The sequence below is a fragment of the Podarcis melisellensis genome, assembly GCF_964234715.1.
Source record: "Podarcis melisellensis genome assembly, chromosome: 1".
Lineage (NCBI taxonomy): Eukaryota > Metazoa > Chordata > Lepidosauria > Squamata > Lacertidae > Podarcis > Podarcis melisellensis.
The window spans coordinates 55,666,611-55,686,434 of record NC_138528.1 but is presented as its reverse complement, the minus strand read 5'-3'; the positions used below and the strand labels follow the sequence as shown (position 1 = coordinate 55,686,434).

At 43.1% G+C, this 19,824-nt stretch overlaps 1 protein-coding gene across 1 annotated transcript in view; it reads left to right on the top strand.

Moving 5' to 3' along the window:
* Window positions 1-15,776, top strand: part of TRIM44 (tripartite motif containing 44) — a 92,432-nt gene extending 76,656 nt beyond the window's left edge. The window contains exons 5-6 of the mRNA XM_081892100.1: window positions 8,311-8,437; window positions 12,956-15,776. Of these exons, the coding sequence (XP_081748226.1) occupies window positions 8,311-8,398 (88 nt within the window). The 3' untranslated portion in view covers window positions 8,399-8,437; window positions 12,956-15,776. The remainder of the gene's footprint in view (window positions 1-8,310; window positions 8,438-12,955) is intronic.
* Window positions 15,777-19,824: the final 4,048 nt, after the last annotated feature.

Below are 19,824 nucleotides of genomic sequence, written 5' to 3'. Positions count from 1 at the left end.
AAAAGATGGGTTTTTAACTAGAGCTTGAAACTCTAGTAAGATGGAACACCAGGTGAATCCTCAAATGGAAGGCATTTGAGACACCTGAGTGCCACCACTGAGAAGACCCTATGTCATGCCCCCTCACCATGCAGTTCCCCTGGCAGTGGAATTAAAACAAAGGCCTGCTGCTGAATGTCTTGTAAGTGGTGGCATAATAGAATCTTTGAGAATACCAGCATATTTTTGGCTTCTGAATTCGCCTCTATTTACCAACCTGCTGCCTTGCTTTTTCAAATCTCTGGATACAGGGACAAGCAAGCCCTGTCCCAACATGTCTATTCACGTTCCGGCAGTCTGTGGTGACAGACGTCAGCTGCTTGTTCATATGTCCCCAAGAATCCTTTGTGTCTGGTCTCCTGATTTTCAAGGGAGAACTTCAGGCTAATCCCAGTGTCTTCCTTGCTTCCTGCCTTTAATCTGCACTCTGAGGAATGAAGCATGACAGCAAGAGAAGATTCTGCCTGGTCCAAGCACTGAAGTAATATATAAGTATGTAGGAAAGGGGGGGAACAAGATATATTTATAAACCAAGCGCACAGCATATTCTCATCTGTCAGTTGCAAGGTCTTATCTGAGCAGACACTCCGGTGGGAAAAACTTTTCTGTGTTCTTTTCCTTAGCTCCTCAGTAGCAAATCCTGAAGTTCCAGCAAAAGGACTTGCAAAGTCCTTTCCCCCTTCCTGTTTTAGCACATTATTGTTTGTGAGTAGCTACCGTAGAGATGAAAGGGAGGAGACTGAATGCAATAAAATGGAAGTTTGGTCATATGAAGGTGAATTAGATCGGCTATTTGTCATCTCTGCTGCACAAGCTTTTTGCTGTTAGGGACAGATTAATTTTATTCAAGCCACACATCCCATTACCAGCTAATCAGGAGAATTTCCACAAAGGTGAGAGATTTGCTCATCTGTTTGACTTTGGAAAAGACGTACAATCAAACTGATTGATTGTTAATAGGTTGCTGGGAAGGGTACTGGTGGCTATTCAGCTGAAGGTTCACTCTTCCACTCCCTGGAGCGTTGCTGCTGCTAAAGGATGAGCAGAGTGCCATACTTTAAGATTTTGATTACCAGAGAACAGGGGATGATCTATTTTGCTCTACTTTTGAACTTTTGAGGGACATCGAACTGGTTGTTGCTAAGTCCCAGTTCAGATGCATCAATGGCTTCCTGCCATGTGAATGAGGTCTTGGGTTCAGGTGTTCCAACCTGCTCTCTCCGTCTTGGCACCCAAGAGGAACTTGGATGCATCTGCTTCCACTTTCAAAACAAACCACAGTTCCATGACCTGTCCAGACATTGGGAACTGTAGTTTGATTAAACTGAAGCCAAGATCCATCTGTGGCTTCAAACGTTGGCTTCCTTTAATGAGCTATCAATTAAACAAGCCACTTTGGAACGTGAACAGGACTGTTTACATGTGTATGTGAACATATGGTTTACTTTGGAAGTATCTCTTTTGCTTTAACCTCCTCTTATCTTTTGTATACCAGGAGCAGCAGGTATGAGAGGGGTCAGGGATGATGTGCATGGAGGGGTCAGGGATCCATCTAGCAGGAATATAGGGTTTCCCCATTACATCTGAAGCAGGCCTTAGAAGTGCTAGACAACCACTTGGTTCGATCCAACAGAGACAGGTCTTCATCAGCTGCATGTATATATCTCTGTTTCATAGGCTGTTAACAGCACTGTGGTATGGAATAAAACACCAACACTTCTGTATTCTGCAGAGCAGCAAAGTTAGTTCTGGACATATGTGCTGCTGACAATTGCGGGCTCTGGGGACAGTATAGTCCTGTGGGTAATCAACAAGGAGAAGGTGGGTCAGCAGTAAAAGTACTACATACAGGAAACAGGAAGCAACTGTGTCATCTCCTTATTTTGCAAGGCTACCCAAGTACTAAATGTACTGGCCCAATCTGGAGTTTTGACCATACAGAAATCACAACCTAGAAATCATTTTATTCCCCTGAAATATGCTTGTCTATGTTAGCATCACAGTGCATAGAGCAAAAAATAAAATAATATGACATGCAAAAAGACTGAAACCTGCCACATCATTCACCCCTCACAAGAGACAAGCATCTTATGCCTCTTTTCTTCAATTTATCATTGATATTCATGGGATTCTAAATTAATAAAGAGCATCAGAGGGTTTTGGGAAGCTTCTCTACTAATACTGTCATATTCCCTGATTCCCAGAATCTGATCTCCTCAGCGAGAGTGTCAGTTTTCTGGTAAATAAGTTTTGGAGGCAAAGGGGGAGTGATAAAAGAGGGGCTGGGTGGAAGGAGCACTAATAATAATTCTGGCTCATCACTGCAGATATTGCTCTTGGTGACATGCTAATGAGTGGCACACGCGCTGCCGTTCCAAAGAAACATTGTTGCGTATAATGTACAGAAATTGTTCTGAGAGCTTTTGAGGTGAGAATGCGCCACGCACGGCAGAGTCTGTGAGCTGCTTTTGGAACAGCTGCATTTTTTGCTGCCTCCAACAGGGCTGCTATGAACGTGCCCCCCCCATCTACATTTCAAGCTTGTGTTTTTTGAAACAAAGAACCTGGAAGCTGCTTCACACATGTCTAATTTTCTGCATGGATATGCATAGAGAAGTTCACATACACTGTCACACCCACAGGTCACAGCCACAAGGGGGGGGGGGAGAGATGTTTGTCTGATGCTTTATTTTGTCAATCAATATGTAAAACTCAGCCACTTTCCCCTCCATGCACATCTTGGGTTCCCGGGTCTGTAGCCTCCAAACGTTTCTCTGGCGTGTCCACTCCACTCTGTTGATGACAATAGCAGAACGCTCATGTCTGAAGATTGTGTGGGACATTTTGCTGCAGCCCCATTTTCTCACTGGCTACCCCTTTAAAGCAAATCTCTCTCTGTGTGTGATGATTGTGAGCTTACCTGCCCCAGTCAGGATCCCAGAGCCCTAACATCCCCAGCCCAGAGCCAGGTAAGTGAGGCCCATGAACTTTGAGAAGGAGGCGCAAGGCTCTGGCAGGGTCCTAGAGCTCCCCCCCGCCTCCCCAAAGCTGGGCAAGCGCTTATAAGACTTTGGTAAGGAGGCGTGAGGGCTCTAGCACACTGCCAGAGCCCTCATGGCTCTTTCCCAAAGCCAGGCAAACAGCATCCTTTTCCAGGAGAAATGGCTTTATGCATTTTTGTATGTATATGTGTGCCCCCTCTCAACGAAACCCTCACTCAAGATGCGAGTTACCTGCAATGGATTGGCATGCATACACATTACCTTGGTACCAAAAAATGAAATAAGGAACTCCTCCGCCCAAAAAGAATGGTGCTTCATTGTACTAGGACTCTTGGGGATCTGTTTTCAATTACCAGGGCTGGGTGAGAGAAAGTATCTCTGAGTACGCGAGGAGCACATTATCTTGACTACTGAGCAATTGGAAGTTATCCATGCGCACATGCAAATTTAGAAACATACAGGCTCATGATGTGACAGTTGTTTGGGCTTCAGCCTCAGCACCATTCGTTTTAGACATGGATCACTACCTTCCAGCATAGCATGCCATCAGAGAGCACAAAAGTCCATTTTTGGTTTCCTCCCTGTGCCCTTCCTAGTTGCTCTTTCCTGCTTCCAGAACTCTTCCTACTCCCCATCCACACATCATGTGCCAGGAATCTTCTTCAATACCAGTGGGAAACCCAGAGTGTCCATCCTTGCTTCTCCAAGTGGGATGGGTGGGTTCTCCCACCTCCCTTTTCAGCCACAGCAGCTGAGTTCTTTCCAAAATAAGACAGACTTTTGAGGCAGCATTGGTGGGAGCTTTGCTTGCCTGAGGGAGGCTGGTGGTGGCTCTGCTGGGATTTAGGTGAGATTATAGGGATTAGGTGCCACGACCACCCACCCACCCATCCATTCTTCAGACCACCCCTGTCTCCACTCAACTAAACACTTCAAGGACTGCAAGTTTTCCCCCCTTCTCTTCCTCTCCAACTCATGTGCTTCTTTGTGGGAAAGCTCTGCTGTTGTGAGAAGAACACAGTATAGATATGTGCCATTTTGCCATATACAGGTGTGAAGGGGAAACCCCGACTGACACGGCAGCTATTTTCTACACAGAAGTGCCAATCTGTATAGAAATCTCTAATGTATGAAGCAGCTCATAGTATGAAGAGAGAGTTTTCCTCCTGTGCCTTGAACTGTTTTCCTTTCCTAGAACAGGAAGGCTATTCCTTCTGCTCCTCCCCATCCTATTCTGGAATCCTCTTTAGTCCAACAACTAAGGGAAATGATTTTGCTTCCATGGAAAAATATAGGAAAGTAAATTGATGGAGTTATTCATGTTGCCCTCACCACCTCTGGCTGTGTAAGCAAAGAACAGGATGAGGTCATTGACTCCATCGTCCCATTTCCAGTATATTTGGTTGCGTGGCCATAAATGGCCACTCAGCATATGACATCATTTGCTTCATTTAGGGTCTGAGCACTTTGACCAGGTGCACATCCCTTTCCCGCATCTCAGTGCCTTCAAGTCCCTTTCCCAACAACACCATTAAAATCCTTTATAGAAGACCAATATGACTAAAACTAAATGTCAGCTGTCTCCAAGGAAAGGCCATTACATCCAGATCAATTAATGTATTGGGAGCAGTTGGAATCATATGTAGGTTGAGTCCGGACAATAGCTCCCTGTATTTCCTCAGCATTTCCACCTTAAAGGGATATTTTCAAAGTGGGTACATGCAAACTACCAGTGCTGGGATGGAGAAAGGGGGAATGAAGAAGGACTCCCAATGAACTGTTGAGAAAGGGTAGAAATAGGTGTAACATAGGTGCCCTGTGGATAGCTCATGCGATAGAGCATGACACTCTTAACCTCAGGGTTGTGGGTTTAAGCCCCACGTTGGGCTAAAGATTCCTACATTGCAGTGGCAAAAGATTCCTGCATTGCAGGGGGTTGGGCCAAATGGCCCTTGAGTTCCCTTCCAACACTTATGACTCTATGAAAACAAGGTGTAGGCTGTAGACATTAGTACATGGAGACTGTGGGTGCTGAGTGTACACCAGTCCTTCATAATCCTTATTGAGATGCACCTCTATCAAGGACATGGTGATTCATGTTGTTACTGTTGGTGTCACTCAATGAATAGCATAAGGTTCAAGTTGTCAGATGATGAAATATCTCAAGAGTTACTTACCATCTTTCCCTGTGATGGGTATGGGAACTCTGGTATGCACCTGGAGTTCCCATTTACACTTGTATTTCAGTGGGGCTTCACGTCTGTGTGATCTTTTCCTTTCTATTAAAATGAACTTATTGAGCCATATGTTCCTTGTGCATCGCAGCACAGTCTTTCTGCCAGGCCAGAGGAATTGCCATTGCGACTCCATTTCCAGTTGTGAGGCTGGAGTGGAAGGCTGGGCTCTGAGCAGCCTTGCATCACTTCTTTTCTGAGTTAGGATGATCCACCATTAAGATTACAACTGGAGAGTCAAGGGAGTATATATGGGGCTGTTGATGGGGCTACATTTTCATGAAATGCCCTCAGTCTCTACATACTACAATCTTTATCAAATCTGTAAGTGCCCTTAAAGCAGTTCATTGATTTTTAGCTCCTGAATTTGTCTCCTGCTTCTGCTTCCTGATGCCACGTCCTCCCCTTTGGCTGTTAAATATTTTCCAATATCCCACCTATGTTTCCGCCCCCACCAGCATTTCTCCCCTAGCAGTAGCTTTACAGCTATATGTGCTTGAATGATATCTTACATAAACTCATTCTCAAGACACCTTGAAGGGGAGTTGGTTGGTTGGTTGGTGTGGGTTTTTCTTTCTCATTTTTTGCCTGTTCCAGATGATGGATAGGCAGTAAAATAGACTGTGTGGAAGATGAATACACTGGGGAGCATCTCGCCATGTGTCACAAAACGCTCAAGACTTCCCGGGATCTTCACTGCATTAGCAAGCGTTCTGCTGCCGCTCTGCAGAAATGGATTGCGACAGATTGGACGTGCCACTTGCACCCCTCCTGCCACCTCTCTTTTGCCTGTTGATTTCCCCCCGAACCTTTATGGTTACATGCAGGTGTACAAGCAGTGACAATGACAACAACAAAAAGCTACATAAACTTGACGGCCTGAACATGGCAATAAAATCATGCTGTATTAAAAGTGAGAGGAGTAGAAGGGGGAATGAAGGCTGTGGTTTCTCAGAGGGAATTATTTTGGTTTGGACCTTGTTGCTCAAGGGGCAGTCTGCAGTCCCACTGAACCCCCAAGTCTCTGCCTTCCTCTCCCATCACACTAACTCTGCACCTATACTATTGCTTATGTGATATTTCAGTTTCCGTAAGGAACCACGGTGCCTGAGACTTAGCTTTTGCTATTCTGCTGAGCAAGAGGCAAATGAGAGCAAGAGGCTGGTCTGCCCCATAAGTTGAGTGACATCTGTTTACAGGTTAACACAAAGTGGTTGCCCAATGCTCTAGGGACCATGAGATGGCCAGTGTTCATGCTGGGAATACAGATGCTCCCTAACTTGGTCTAATTTTCTCATTTTGCTTTGCTTTGCTTTTTGTTTTGTTATACCTGTCTGCTGCAATTGGTCGCTGCCGTCCTTTACCTGAGTGTTGGTAGATGTGGATGCATATCTGTTGAAAGCTGTTCACAGCTGGAGCACGGCAGGTCATGACACAAGCGGATGTCTCATGAGAAAGGCAGATTTTGTATTCACAGATGTGTATAGATTTAACCAGATTCCTTGCATTGGGTGGGAAAGGTGCTCCTCATTTTCCTCTTGCTTATGTCTACAACATGCTTAGATACTGCCTCCTCTCCACATCTGCTTCAGTTTTATTGCCTGCTCTGTTAACTCCCATCTCATCTTCTCATTATCTTCATTGATTCTGCGTATTAGTTTATTCAACCCCAATTCACTTAATTACTGTGAGAGGCTTTTTCTCAGTCTGCACAAACTTTGTCCCCCCCTCTCTCCTTAAGGCTAACCTGAAAAAAACAGATGTGTTAATTGGCTGTTCCAGCTGCAAATCCTGACCTACTTGGGTGAGCTGTGTTCCTTCCTTTCCACCCGCAAACACAATTCATTGAACCAAGACACCAGTTTGTGCTCAAGGTATAACATACTGTTAGTCTGCCTAACACACTTTCACAGTGGGGGAAAACAGGTTCATAGATTGCATGACCCCCCCCAATTGTTATCTGATTTTAGATCCTATTTATACTTCAGACTGATATACTTGTTCTGTATACTGTGGTTTGCATAAACTATAGTTGTGCAGAAAAGGCCAGGATTTGCAGTCAAGGATTGCTCCTGTTTTGCTTTGAAACCTTAAGCAAACCATTGTTCCATGAGTATGAATATCTTGGCAAACTGTGGTTGGCTGAGGGTTAGAAGGCGTGCTTTGCATACGGAAAGCCCCAGGTTCAGTTCCTGCCGTCTCCACTTTAAAGGATTTAGTAGCAAGTGGTGGGAGAGATCAGTATTGTGTATTCTGATTGGCAGTGGCTTTCTGGGGACTCCAGCCTAGGCCTAAATGAATGAATAGCCTGACGTGGAATGTCTTTAACCATCATTTTCTGTTTGAGCTGAACCTTTTCAAGGTGTTTCATAAAGATTTACCTTGTTTAGGAAGAAGTGTTAAGAAATAAACAGAGAGAGATCAATGGTTTAAGATTAAAAATGAATTGAGGATTTTAAAGAATCCTTTAACTTAATGGAATCCTTAAAACTAGTGGGACTGAGCTATGTGATAATAGCATAAAAAACTTTGTGTAATGCACAGCCAAGGCAAGGCACTAGAAGATGAGTGAATCCTTTAATCACTGCAGAACAGCTGCCAGCTCTTGGTCTAACTTGGGAGGCTAGTAGTATTTAAGACAAGGGATGTTTTCTTTTTAGCAATAGCAGTAAGCGGCCGTATTCCTCCCTCACTGAGGCTGCGGAAGTTGTAGAAGAACAGTGAATGCAACTACTGAAAGCACCATCTTTGTTGGGTTGGAATATGGTGCATGTGTGTTCTTGGAGCTAAGCATTGCTTAGCCATTTAATGGCCATCACCTTGCCTTTGATGGGAAGTTCTTGATGTCATTTTGAATATACCTTACATCAGCCTAACTCTATGAGCTAGGTATTCATACTTCTGGTGTGAATGTGTGGACACCATAGGCCTTGACATCACATGCAGTAATAATCCCTTTTCCTACTGTAATTCACAGGTTTAAAGGCAAGTCTGAAAACTTCTCTGTTTATTCTCTCCCCCCCCCCCCCATTTAGGGCTGACTCTCTCCCTTCACCAAGTCCTCGCCAAAGGAATAGGCGATACAACGATGACGATCCTTCGCCTGCCAATGGACCCTGTTGAATCAGCAAAGGTTGTTGAGCTTCTGAGGACATGGTGCAGGTATTTTTTTATCTAGCAGCTACAACTTTATAATACAGGCACACAATGTATGGTGCGGTCCTGGTAAGTGTTAGAGATATGGTTTGAGTAGTAGGAGGTCAGAATTCATATCTCTCTGAGCCAAGAAGCTTTCTGTGGGTTGCCTTGAGCAAGTCATTATCTCTCTGCCTAATCTAATCCACAAGATCATTAGGATAAATTGAGACAAGAACATGTTGTGATCTGTCCTGTGGCCAGGAAAACAAGTCTTTAAAAAGTCAAAGTAATGTGTTTGATGCTTCCATAATGTTAGGGAAATATCGCAGAGATATTTTTGGGGTCACATCAGCTGAGAAACAGGAGTACTGACCAATTCACAGGCAACCAAAGAGATGAGAAAATCCCCAAAGTTGTAAAGGTCTTTTATTATGTTTGCTGTTGTAGAGCAACAGAACCAATGTGTTTCACGGTCAGAGAGCATTATGGGATCAAATCAGGAAGGTGATGAATTGGATTGAAATTGAGTTAATTGAACTTACTTACCATTGAAATCAATTGGACTAAAGTTGTTTCTAACTTGTCCCATAAGGAATCTACTTTTATATCTCAGATATAGTCTTTTCAGATCTGTTAGGAAAAAGTACTCCATTTTTATCTACTTGTGATTGAGACATGTTGAGAGTGTTTATTAATAAGTAATAATATTAATAGTTGTTGTTGTTTAGTCATTTAGTCGTGTCCGACTCTTCGTGACCCAAAGCACGCCAGGCACTCCTGTCTTCCACTGCCTCCTGCAGTTTGGTCAAACTCATGTTGGTAGCTTCGAGAACACTGTCCAACCATCTCATCCTCTGTCATCCCCTTCTCCTTGTGCCCTCATATTATCCCTGCCAAGCAAACTCCATGGGTAATATTAATAGTAGTAGTAATAATATTTGCATTCTTTTATGCAATGGAGTTGCCTTCTGCTATGACATGTAAGCACGGCTTACCTGCGGCAGACTTTATTTTTTATAACCTCTCCTCCAGTCTCTTGTCTTGAAAGCAGTGAAGCTTGTTCGTTGCTTAGGGCACTTGAGAATCTGACTGACAGGATCTAATCTACTAAGAGGAACTGTCATATGCGAAGGATCCCAAAATAATGCAAGAATTGGGACCAGAATCCATCCCTCCCTTGAAACCTGAGATTCAGGACATTTAAGTGGCATACCTCATATCTTTTACCTCTTAAGATTTTGTTCATGCCTGAAATTTTTGCTACACTACTTTCTGGGCAATTCTTTAAAATATCCCTTTTCTGTCCATTTTTAAAACAGCAGAAGCGTATCTTCATGCTGCTGAAAGTATTTGTTTACCCTTTCACCCCTGCGTATATTCACCGACACTGTCTGTGCCTCAATAACACTAATGGCTTTTTGTTTTTCGCAATAAAGTTGATTCATGTCCTGGGGAGAAAGCAGCCAAGCCTAGCCTATCAGTAATATTTTAAAACCTCTTGGGATTTTTCACCCCCACACGCGGCAGTCAAAGTGAAAGGGAACAATAAAGCTTTGCTTTGGGTTTAATTCCAGGGGAGGCTGTGGATGCTGTTCAAACTCTAGGAGGCTTTTTTTTTTCCTGCGGAGAAGGCTTCACAAAAGACACTTTGTTCCCTTTCGGGACAGATGCCACCAGCCAGTAGAGCGCATTTCTTAATTATTTCTCCAGGGTCGCACCGTTTCCCGATTGCTCACAAAACACTTTCATATAGATATGCTTGGAATGACAGAAGGGGTGGAGATCAGCTCTGAGGATTTGCTTTTTATGCATGGTGTGGCTCGCCTTGTCTCGTCTCCACCAACTCGGATCTTGTTTCCTAGAAACCTTTGCTTGGCCTAAATTTATGGGACTGGTTTTATTAGGTTTCTCATCCCTCTCTCTCCCAACATCCACAATCTGCTTTGACTTTCCTGCTGTGCTTCTTTCTGCTTGAGACTAAGACCAAGTGCTCCAAAAACAAAAAAATAAATTATATACTCCCAGCTTTCCAGACTAGGGTGCTGAGCTTCTGCATTGTGAAGAACACAGTGAGGTGTTTAGTGACGGTCCAATGATATTGAGACAAGACACCTTGGATTAGGGGAAGAAGGGAGAATCCACAATGCAGAGAAGATCTGTCTAAGCCTGCCTGCTTTTACTCCAGTGTTGTGATGCCTCTGCTTCCGCCACGGAATTAATGATTAAATCTTTATTCAGCAAATCTAGGAATAGATCCTGATCGTCGCTAACTAAAATGAAAATTGACTCTTTTCTGCAACAGCATTTAAAAGAGGGTATTATTTTCCTGACTTCAGCAAGCCATCAAAATAAATAATTTCAAACTTGCTGCTTAGGTCCTTGCTAGATAGCTCGATACAATGTGGCCATTGCAAAGTAGGAAGTGGGCAAATGCAAAGCTGTAGCAAGGGCTTTTTAGAAGCATGCATTGGGCAGAATCAGATGGAAAGTGGAAATCACATGAAACATCAAGGCATTTGTATAGAAGTCAAAACAATATCCTTTAAATCCCATGGGGTTACGTTGCAGTTGCCGGTTAGCTGGGTTGGTTAGAGCGTGGTGCTTATAACGCCAAGGTCGCTGGTTCAATCCCCAAATGGGCTAGTTGCATATTCCTGCATTGTAGAGGGTTGTACAGTCATACCTTGGATCCCAAACACCTTGCAAGTTGAACGTTTTGGCTCCCGAACGCCGCAAACCCGGAAGCCAATCGGAAGCTGCGGCTTGGTTTCTGAATGTTTTGGAAGTTGAATGGACTTCCGGAAAGGATTCCGTTCAACTTCCGAGGTACCACTGTATTAGATGATGCTCACAGTCCTTTCCAGCCCTACAGTTCTAGTCTAATAATTATGTCCAGCATGCAGATATTGGAGACGTGTAGCAAATTCAGATTTCCAGAAGTTGTGGATAGCTGTGTCTCTGCCTCATAATGATGAGCTCAAGGAATTGCCGGTGTTCTTTTGGACCAAAGAAAGAACATTGACCTCTGAGTTATGTCCAAAAATAACGCTTGAATATGTAGGTGTTAGCTCTTAAGTAAAAAAATCTATCCTAGTTCAGAACTTGCTGGCAGGACTTGGTATTGGCACACCCTGAATCCAACATCCTTTTAGGAAATGTTGCATAGTCCCAGCAGGGAAAGCCCCTAAACCTTCGTTGAGCCATGGGTGGGAAAGACTAATGGGGAGCAGTGTCACAGAAACCTTACATGGTTGTTATCTGTGTTTTTACCTGCTCTGTGAATAGATGGAACGTCTCTGTATCTAGAACTGACAGTCCTGCCCTTGCAGGAAGCAGGAGGTTGACTGAAAATTTAACAAGCTCTTTGTGTCAATCATCTCAGGAGCATCCTTCAGAACACAGAGGTTTTGAAAACCCGTTTTTCATGGAGCTACCCATGGGTTAAATTTTAATCTCTGTCAAAGACATCTGCTGGGCTGAGAATGCTGTCTTCTTTCTTTAAAGGGGTTAGGAAGGATAGAACCACAATGTAATACGCATTCTTTAGCTTGCAGTGGGGACCTGCTAGACCCTAGCATGTTCCAACTGCATGTTCAACTTATTTCTGTTTCTCTTAAGTCATTTTTGGTCCAGGGTTTTGGCTAGTGATCAGACGGAAAGATCTAAGCAAGATAAGAAGGTGATGTGTGTGCGTGTATTTAAGTCTCAGGGGAGGTAGATTTTATAGGTTGGTTATTGTAAGAGAAGACACTCTCGTCAGGAGTTTTAAATATAGTGTCGAAGAGGCAGAAAGGCAAGATGCTCAGAAGTCAAATCCTCTACTCGGCACAATTTCTCCTTTAGAGTACGTGAATATACTTGCACACCATTCGCATGGACTCTAATGCACATTTTTGACAGAGGACATAATGCTGTATCTTTACCCTCTAAGGAAGCTCCAAATAACCAAACCCACTGTCTTTTTTTAAGCAGTGGTTATAACTTACAGTTAATATGGTATGCAGCAAAATATTCCCTTTATCACACACCACAGATGGTGAGTGAATTGTCATAAAGGTAACCAACAAGGCTTGTGTCAAGGATGATGTATTGGTACAGACAGCTACTGTAAATAACAACACCTGTGGAAACAATAAATTTACAAATGGTTTGTAACCCAGTAACATTATAGTAGCCACAAAACACTCGCAGTGGAATATATCCTGGGTCTGTCAGATGATATTTGGTCATCCTCCTCCTCTAGCCCAGCTCCTCTAGCAGAGCAACCACCACAAGTTATGAAATGACTGCTTTTCTGCAGAATTTAATAGTACTGAGTTCCCAAGAAACACATGGTTTGAACTCTGGTTTCTCTCCTGAATCCATAGAACCTACTAAGTCCCATCACCACCAGCCGGCAGCATGGCTGGTGGCCAGGCATGTTGGGAGTTCTAGTCCAGCATCTGAAGGTTCACCACAGGTTCCCCATCCCTGTCAGAGAACCTAAACTGGCGACTTTCCTAGAATTCATGCCATGCTTTCCTATTTCCCTTTTACCCACAGGAATTTTCCCTTGCAGAGGATGGGCCTACCTTGAAAATTCCTGCGGTGAAGAAGTCCTTGGAAGATGATCTGAATCTTTGCCAGAAACAACAGTCGCCTTCTGCTTTTACAGTATGCTTGTCCTGCCTCCAAGACAACCTGTCTCTTCTCCCAGACACATCCTTTGCAAGCACACTTCTTTTCACGCCTAATGATTTATTCAATCATCAATCACCTTATTTCTACGGGTTGACAAACAATCTTCTCAAAGACAAGACTGAAAACGTGGTGCTTACAATGAATATAAAATGCCATCACAGTAAAAAGTGGAAATAACATGCTCATATTTTAATTTTAGCTGCAAGGTCCTCAACTAGGTTTCAATCATTCAGTGCAGCTAAGATGGGGGGAAATAAAAGTTTGCTTTTTTAAAATTAGGCTTTCAAGATATATTTGAGAATAAAATTTTAATTAACTGTAAAAGATGCTTTCGCTATAAATAACCTTTGGAACAGTGTTATTTTATTTTTAGTACATATATGAGCCTAATGTATCAGACACAAGCTACAGACCTTTAGCATCATAACTCTCATTATCGGTTTCTGTGAGATTTTGGAAACCTGAAAAACTACAATGTGGGATGACCAATATATTAAACTTCACAATTCTTTTTAAAGGGCTTTTTATTTGCCTTCTGGCTTCTGACCTTGAAGTGTCGTCATGTCTTTTTTGATAATTTGTTCCTCAAGCTTTTCTGTATACAAATAATAGGAGTTTTATCTGCTGATGTGTACCTATATATCAACTCAAGTGGTTTGAGCAGTTTTTCTAGTAAACTGGAAAGAATTGTTATTGCTCTAGACAAGTAGGAATAATTATAATGTATGCTGTAGTATGAATGATGATAATAAAGTGGCAAAACCAGAATCATCTGTGAATGCACACCATATTAGATCTTGAGATGTCCTTCCATTTCAGTCAGGCTGTTTGCTAGAAGCAGACTGCAGTTGCAGACCCTGAGGGTTAGATACAGGGGCGCCTCTAGGTTCTTAAAAGCTTCAAGGGCATAGGCCCATGATGCGAATTTGCATATGCTAATTTAAACAGAGGTCTCTGAGCAAATTAAGATGATTGGCAACTGGGGTCTCGCCAGCAGTGCGCCCTTTGCAACATACACAGCTGTCCTGTAGGTGAAGTAAAACAATTAGTTTTCAAAATTTGAAGGTGGTACATTGTGGTGTTTGGAACTGGCACTGATTATGGGAAGGACCATAGCAGAGCACATCCTTCACAAGCTGAAGGTCCCAGCTCCAAATGGCATCTCCAGGTAAGGCTGGCAGAAACCCCTGTCCGAAAACCTTGGAGAGGTTCTGCGCATCAACATAGACCACGCTAGGTGGACCAGTGCTCTGGCTTCGCATAAGGCAGCTTCCTATGTTGTTTTGATTACTTCCTATTTGTTTAAGTCTCCTTGAGTGGACTTTCTACCCTGAAAGGTGGCCTAAAAATATTTTTTAAATTATCATGGAACTTGGAAAGAGCAATAAACCTGTAAGCCTTATGAGGGAAAGGTGGAAGCAAATGTTTTCCCACATAGGAAATGTTTGAGGAAGCGGCATAACTGATTATTTAGGGAAAGGATTTGGGAGTGTTGTGGTATTTTTTTAAGGAAACACAAACCATCAAGGAAGTGCAAGAATGGTGGTTTCTAATTATAGCAAGTTAGACTTCTCAAGTTAATGCTTTCTAACTAGAACAGAGGCTCATTGAAGAAAGGAGCCCCCTAGAAAAATCTTCTTCAGAAGACTACGAAGGTGGACATATCTGAAAGGACTCATTGGCCAGCATCCATGCAGTGGTAGTTGTGGAAAGTGGTGTGCTGGTGTCCTGAGTGCTGCTATCATTGAGTAACAAGGGGAGAGAGGGACTGCTGTGCTGCAAGTCCTGCAAGCAGATAGCAGAGCAGCATGGTGGAGAAAGCATCCCATAAAGTCCAGTGTAGACGGATGACATCAGCACACCTTGAACCTCCTCAGGTATTGTTCTGTGAACTTACCTTCACAATGCAGCCTTAGCTCCCCCCCCCTGCCCTCCCCCCACTGCCTGTTACAAAAATGTCTTTTTCAGGATCTGTTTTTATTTTTGATTTTTGTTGATAATATACATACTCCTTCTGCCATGCTAAAGGCAGGTAAGCTGAAAGCGATATGGAAGCAATGGTTTAAATGTGCATTTCCAGGTAATTAGCCCAATGCCCTTTGCTATGGAAATCACTTGGTGAGATGCCAGTACATTTTGAAATGACCGTCCCTGGCCCAAACCAATTACCCCTGCCTTATCAATGAGGCTGACACTTGGAAGTGATGAACTCTGCAAGTCCAGACTCTTTAATGTTTTAAGGAAACACAGCTGGGAAATCTCTTTAGCACAGTAAGTGAAGGCTCTTTTTTAATTAAAAAAATAGTCATGGTCACCTGACTTGCACTGAGGTTAGCATCTTAATTTGGTTCAGTTCCTAGAAGCCAGCTCCCATGGGGCTAAGATATATATCCCCTTTTCCTGGGATCTTTTGTGGGTGGGACAGGAATGGTTTGTTTTTTGTTTTTGTTTTTGCTTATAGATGCTGTCAGAATTCCAAGCAGAAATTTTTGTCCATCTGATTGCTAAAATATGTAATTCAGACTGTCTGTCTGGCATATAACAACCCCATTGTAAGGCTTGTCTATAGAAGTTAGCTTTTTGTTTCTTTTCTACTGTTGCTAGTGTCTTCCACACACAATTGCCTGTGTTATGTTATGATTTGCCTATAACTCTCCATTATCAATAAAAACAATTTTCTCCACTTGCTGCGTTGTAGATTGACCTGAACTTGCACATTTCTCAAACCCATGAACATGCCTAGCTGTTTGGCAACATTTCGGACATAGAATTGTATAGTTGGAAGGGATGTGAAAGGAGTCTGTAAAGGGAAGGTTGAAGGACCCCGGTACTGAGAGAGACAGTATGACTTTATGCATATGTGTGCTAGGCTATCCTCCTTTCCACTTTGGAGGGCTTTGGGAGGAATCAGAAAATTTCATTAGAAGGCTAGTAGTAACACAGAACTGGGTAGCTCAGGGGCATGAAATGTGGGGACACAAAACATCTTGGGGAAAAGAGTGATTTCCCATGACAGGCATATACTCTGCTTAGGCCCCACTTGTTAGGGCACAGTATTCCCCCTTTCTACTACAACCCATCAGTTAGCCTTTCTCCATTTGCTGATAACCCTATGGAATCCTTGGAAAATTTAGAGGAAGTGTCACTGTGCTGTAGATAGAACGGGACAGAGATATATGTTGGAAGGAGGCAAATTATACTGAGGGTCTTTCCAGGCAATTATTTTCCCCTCTCATAGAATAAATAAAGGTATAGTTCCAGGTTCCAGGCATACTCTTATCAACATAGTGCTTCTGTTGCAGGGATAATATTGCATCCCCCCCCCCCCGCTTCATTTATGGCTTACAATTTGGTTGTGAGCATCTGGAAGGCATCTAAGGTGCTGGTTTTGACCTTTAAAGCCCTTCACGGCCTAGGACCCTCGTACCTACGGGACCGCTTCTCCTGGTATGCCCCCACGGAGAGCCTCAAGGTCCATAAATAGCAACACCCTAGAGGTCCCAGGCCCTAAGGAAGTTAGATTAGCTTCAATCAGGGCCAGGGCCTTTTCAACACTGGCTCCGGCCTGGTGGAACGCTCTGTCTCATGAGACCAGGGCCCTGCAGGATCTGATTTCTTTCTGCAGGGCCTGTAAGACAGAGTTGTTCCACCTGGCCTTTGGCTTGGAGCCAATTTGATTCCCTCCCCTTCTTTCTTTTTCTTTTTTCCGTTCTCCTCCTGTGATGAGGCTGCATTTTAATATTTCAATATTTTAATGTTGTATTTTAATCTTGTTTTTATGTTGTATTCATTCAACTTGTTTTTATTATTGCTTGTTAGCTGCCCTGAGCCCAGCCTTGGCTGGGGAGGGCGGGGTATAAATAAAAATTATTATTATTATTATTATTATTATTATTATTATTATTATTATTGAGTAAGAAAAAATAGGCACATAAGTCCCTTTTGAGGTGTTAATCCTGCAAAAAGGAATCTGTGTGTAGAAAGGGGCAATGTGTCAACATGTTGAGCATGGGCATCTGAGAAAGGGAAGCCTATGCACAGATCATTCTGGGTTGAGAGTTTGTGTGGAATACTTGGCACTTGGGCTTCCCCTTCTCAGCCCTCCATTCATCACACATTGGAAAGAGTGGGGTGAAGAAGCTACTTGACACACCATGTCATGGGCAGGGGTCAGCTTCACCTGCTGAACAGCAGTCTGAAGGGAGAGAAGGTGGAGCGACTCCACCTGCAGCTGATCAGCCTTCAAGGACACAGGAAAAGGCAACAATGAGAACCAGCTGGCTTCAGCCGCCTTAAGCAGAGAGCAGTCAGATGCTGGAAACTATGCTTGTAGTTCCTGGCCTTACCGTGCTGCTTCCTGCTCATCTTGACCCTTGATCATCAGATTCCCTGAACCCTGGATCATCTGACCACATGGTTTGCTGTTTCCTTGACTTTAGGACTGGACCTTTACTTCAAATGCTGACTTTGTCTCCAGGTAGGTACACCTCAGAGTCTTTTCTGGTTGGCCTCCCACTCCACTGAACTCTGCACGTCATTTATCTGCAATGAGACTACAACACACCATACATTTCAATGCATGAATCATGTGACTATCACATGATTGGGCAGACCTTTCTTGGCCCAGAAGTGCAGGAGATGAATCTGATCAAGCCAATAGTTCTCCAGCGGCATCTGAAAAACATAAATTTTATATAATGATTGGCAACTATATTTGAGATTCTTATTTTCTTCAGATGCAATAAGTGCATCGTATGAAAACAGACAATAAGAGATACCAGTAATTCTGAAAAAATAAAATTACAACTTCAAAACAAAACTAAAATATAGGCAAACACCCCCTCTCTGCTGTCTTCCCAAAAAGATTTCAGTGGCTACTAGCCATAAAGACTATGCTCTATGTCTATTGAAGGCAACATGCCTCTGAAAGCCAGCAGGAAGAAATGGCAGGAGGGGAGAGTAATGTTGTGCTTAGCTCCTTCTTTTGGACTTACTATATGCATCTGTTTGGCCACTGTGCAGCATGCTCTTATGTTCCTCTGAAGCCTCCCATTTGTCTCTTGCTTTTTCTCAAAGAGTCCCTCTCTCACAACTTTCCAAGATGTTCATATGGGCCACTCTTCCGACATTCATTCAGTGTTGTACATTGGATGGAAAAGCTGCTCTCCAGCATCTGTTTCAGCACATACCTCTAGGTATGCTAGCTTGTCAGTTGACCAATTGTATAACTGCACAAAGAAGGAAAGCCAATTGCTTACCTATAACTTTCTAGGCTAAGCACATTGGGGAGTCACACAAGTCGCCCTCCTTTCCTACTGATGATGTCGTGGCTTTTTGGGCCCTGGAATTTTCCTAGCATTGTAGGGAAAAAACTGTGAAGGTTGTCCTCCATCTCCTCGACTCATGCACAGGAAATATGAAGGTCTGTACCCGAGAGGAGTCAATACAGCTACTTCTCTATAGACAGATTCCCAGGTACTACACAGGTAAAGAACTAGCAGTGTCTGACCAGATAACTGCTTGAAGAGCAAAAGTTACAGGTAAGCAATTGGTTGTTTTCAGTGGCTTTTGTGGTCACCTGCTGTATCAGTAAAGCGCAGGTGTGCTTATTCAGCTCTTTTCACCCAGAGAGAGCAACAAAGACCAAGAATGCTTGCAGAGAAATGGTATTTCCAGGTGAAGTTGTTCGCTGGAATTGGGAGTGGGAGTTTAGAGTATTAAATGAAAATGATGTTAAGCTTTCCGCAGCTGGATGCAACAGGCTAGTTGTCAAAGTGCTTGCAATGGAAATTACCATACTGAACCATTAATGTCACCCAGCCACTTTCGTCACCTCAGTTATTAGCAATATATATTAGCCACACACTGCTTAATGCCAGCATAGACTTCTAAGTGGTTTCCAAAGTATAAAAACCAGTTAGGCAAACATAAAAATGTAAACATCCATAATTAAAATGCACAATAAATCCCATTTTAAAAAATTAAATATAAACATATATAATTAAAATACGTAATAAAACAATCCCATTAAAACAACACAGCAATTCTACAATTAAATACACGGGGTTCCTAGAATTCTGCCAGTGACCACCTTTCCTTACAACACAGAACGTCCCATAAATTGTGGCTTGGCATACAGATTCCTAAAGTCTTGTGTGCCCATCATTCAACAATATTTGGGTGTGTATTTTTAGGAGGCAGACAGTGGTATTGCAAAGCCCACTGCAGCTACATGCTACTACCCTTGGATAGAGAAGAGCAAGGGCAGCATTAAGGAATAAATCCAGGGGTTTTTAATCATCTGAAAAGGCTTTCTTGTCTATCACAGATACGATGCTGAAGACATGCTCTGAAGGAGGTGATAAAATGTTTATTGGATATAGGAGGCTTTTGGCTACACAAGGGCTTTCCGGGGTAAATTGCCTTTCGTTGAGCCGATGGCTATTCTCAGTAAGAAGCTTCTGTTTGGTCTTGTCGGCATGGCAAACCCCCGCACCGCACCGTTTGCCCAGGGTCCTCTTTTAGCACATTATCAGTTTCCTTTCATGCCTGGGCTGAGTGACACCTCTTCCTCACTTTTGGCTCAGTAAAAATGACACGGAATTCACTTCTGGCCTTCTAAGCAAAGAATCTAGTGGCAGAGCTCCCTAAGCAAAAGGGCAGCTCCAACCCTCTGCAGTGTGTCCAAGCCACTGCCAATACTCCCAGCAGACGCTCCCATTTAAAATGAC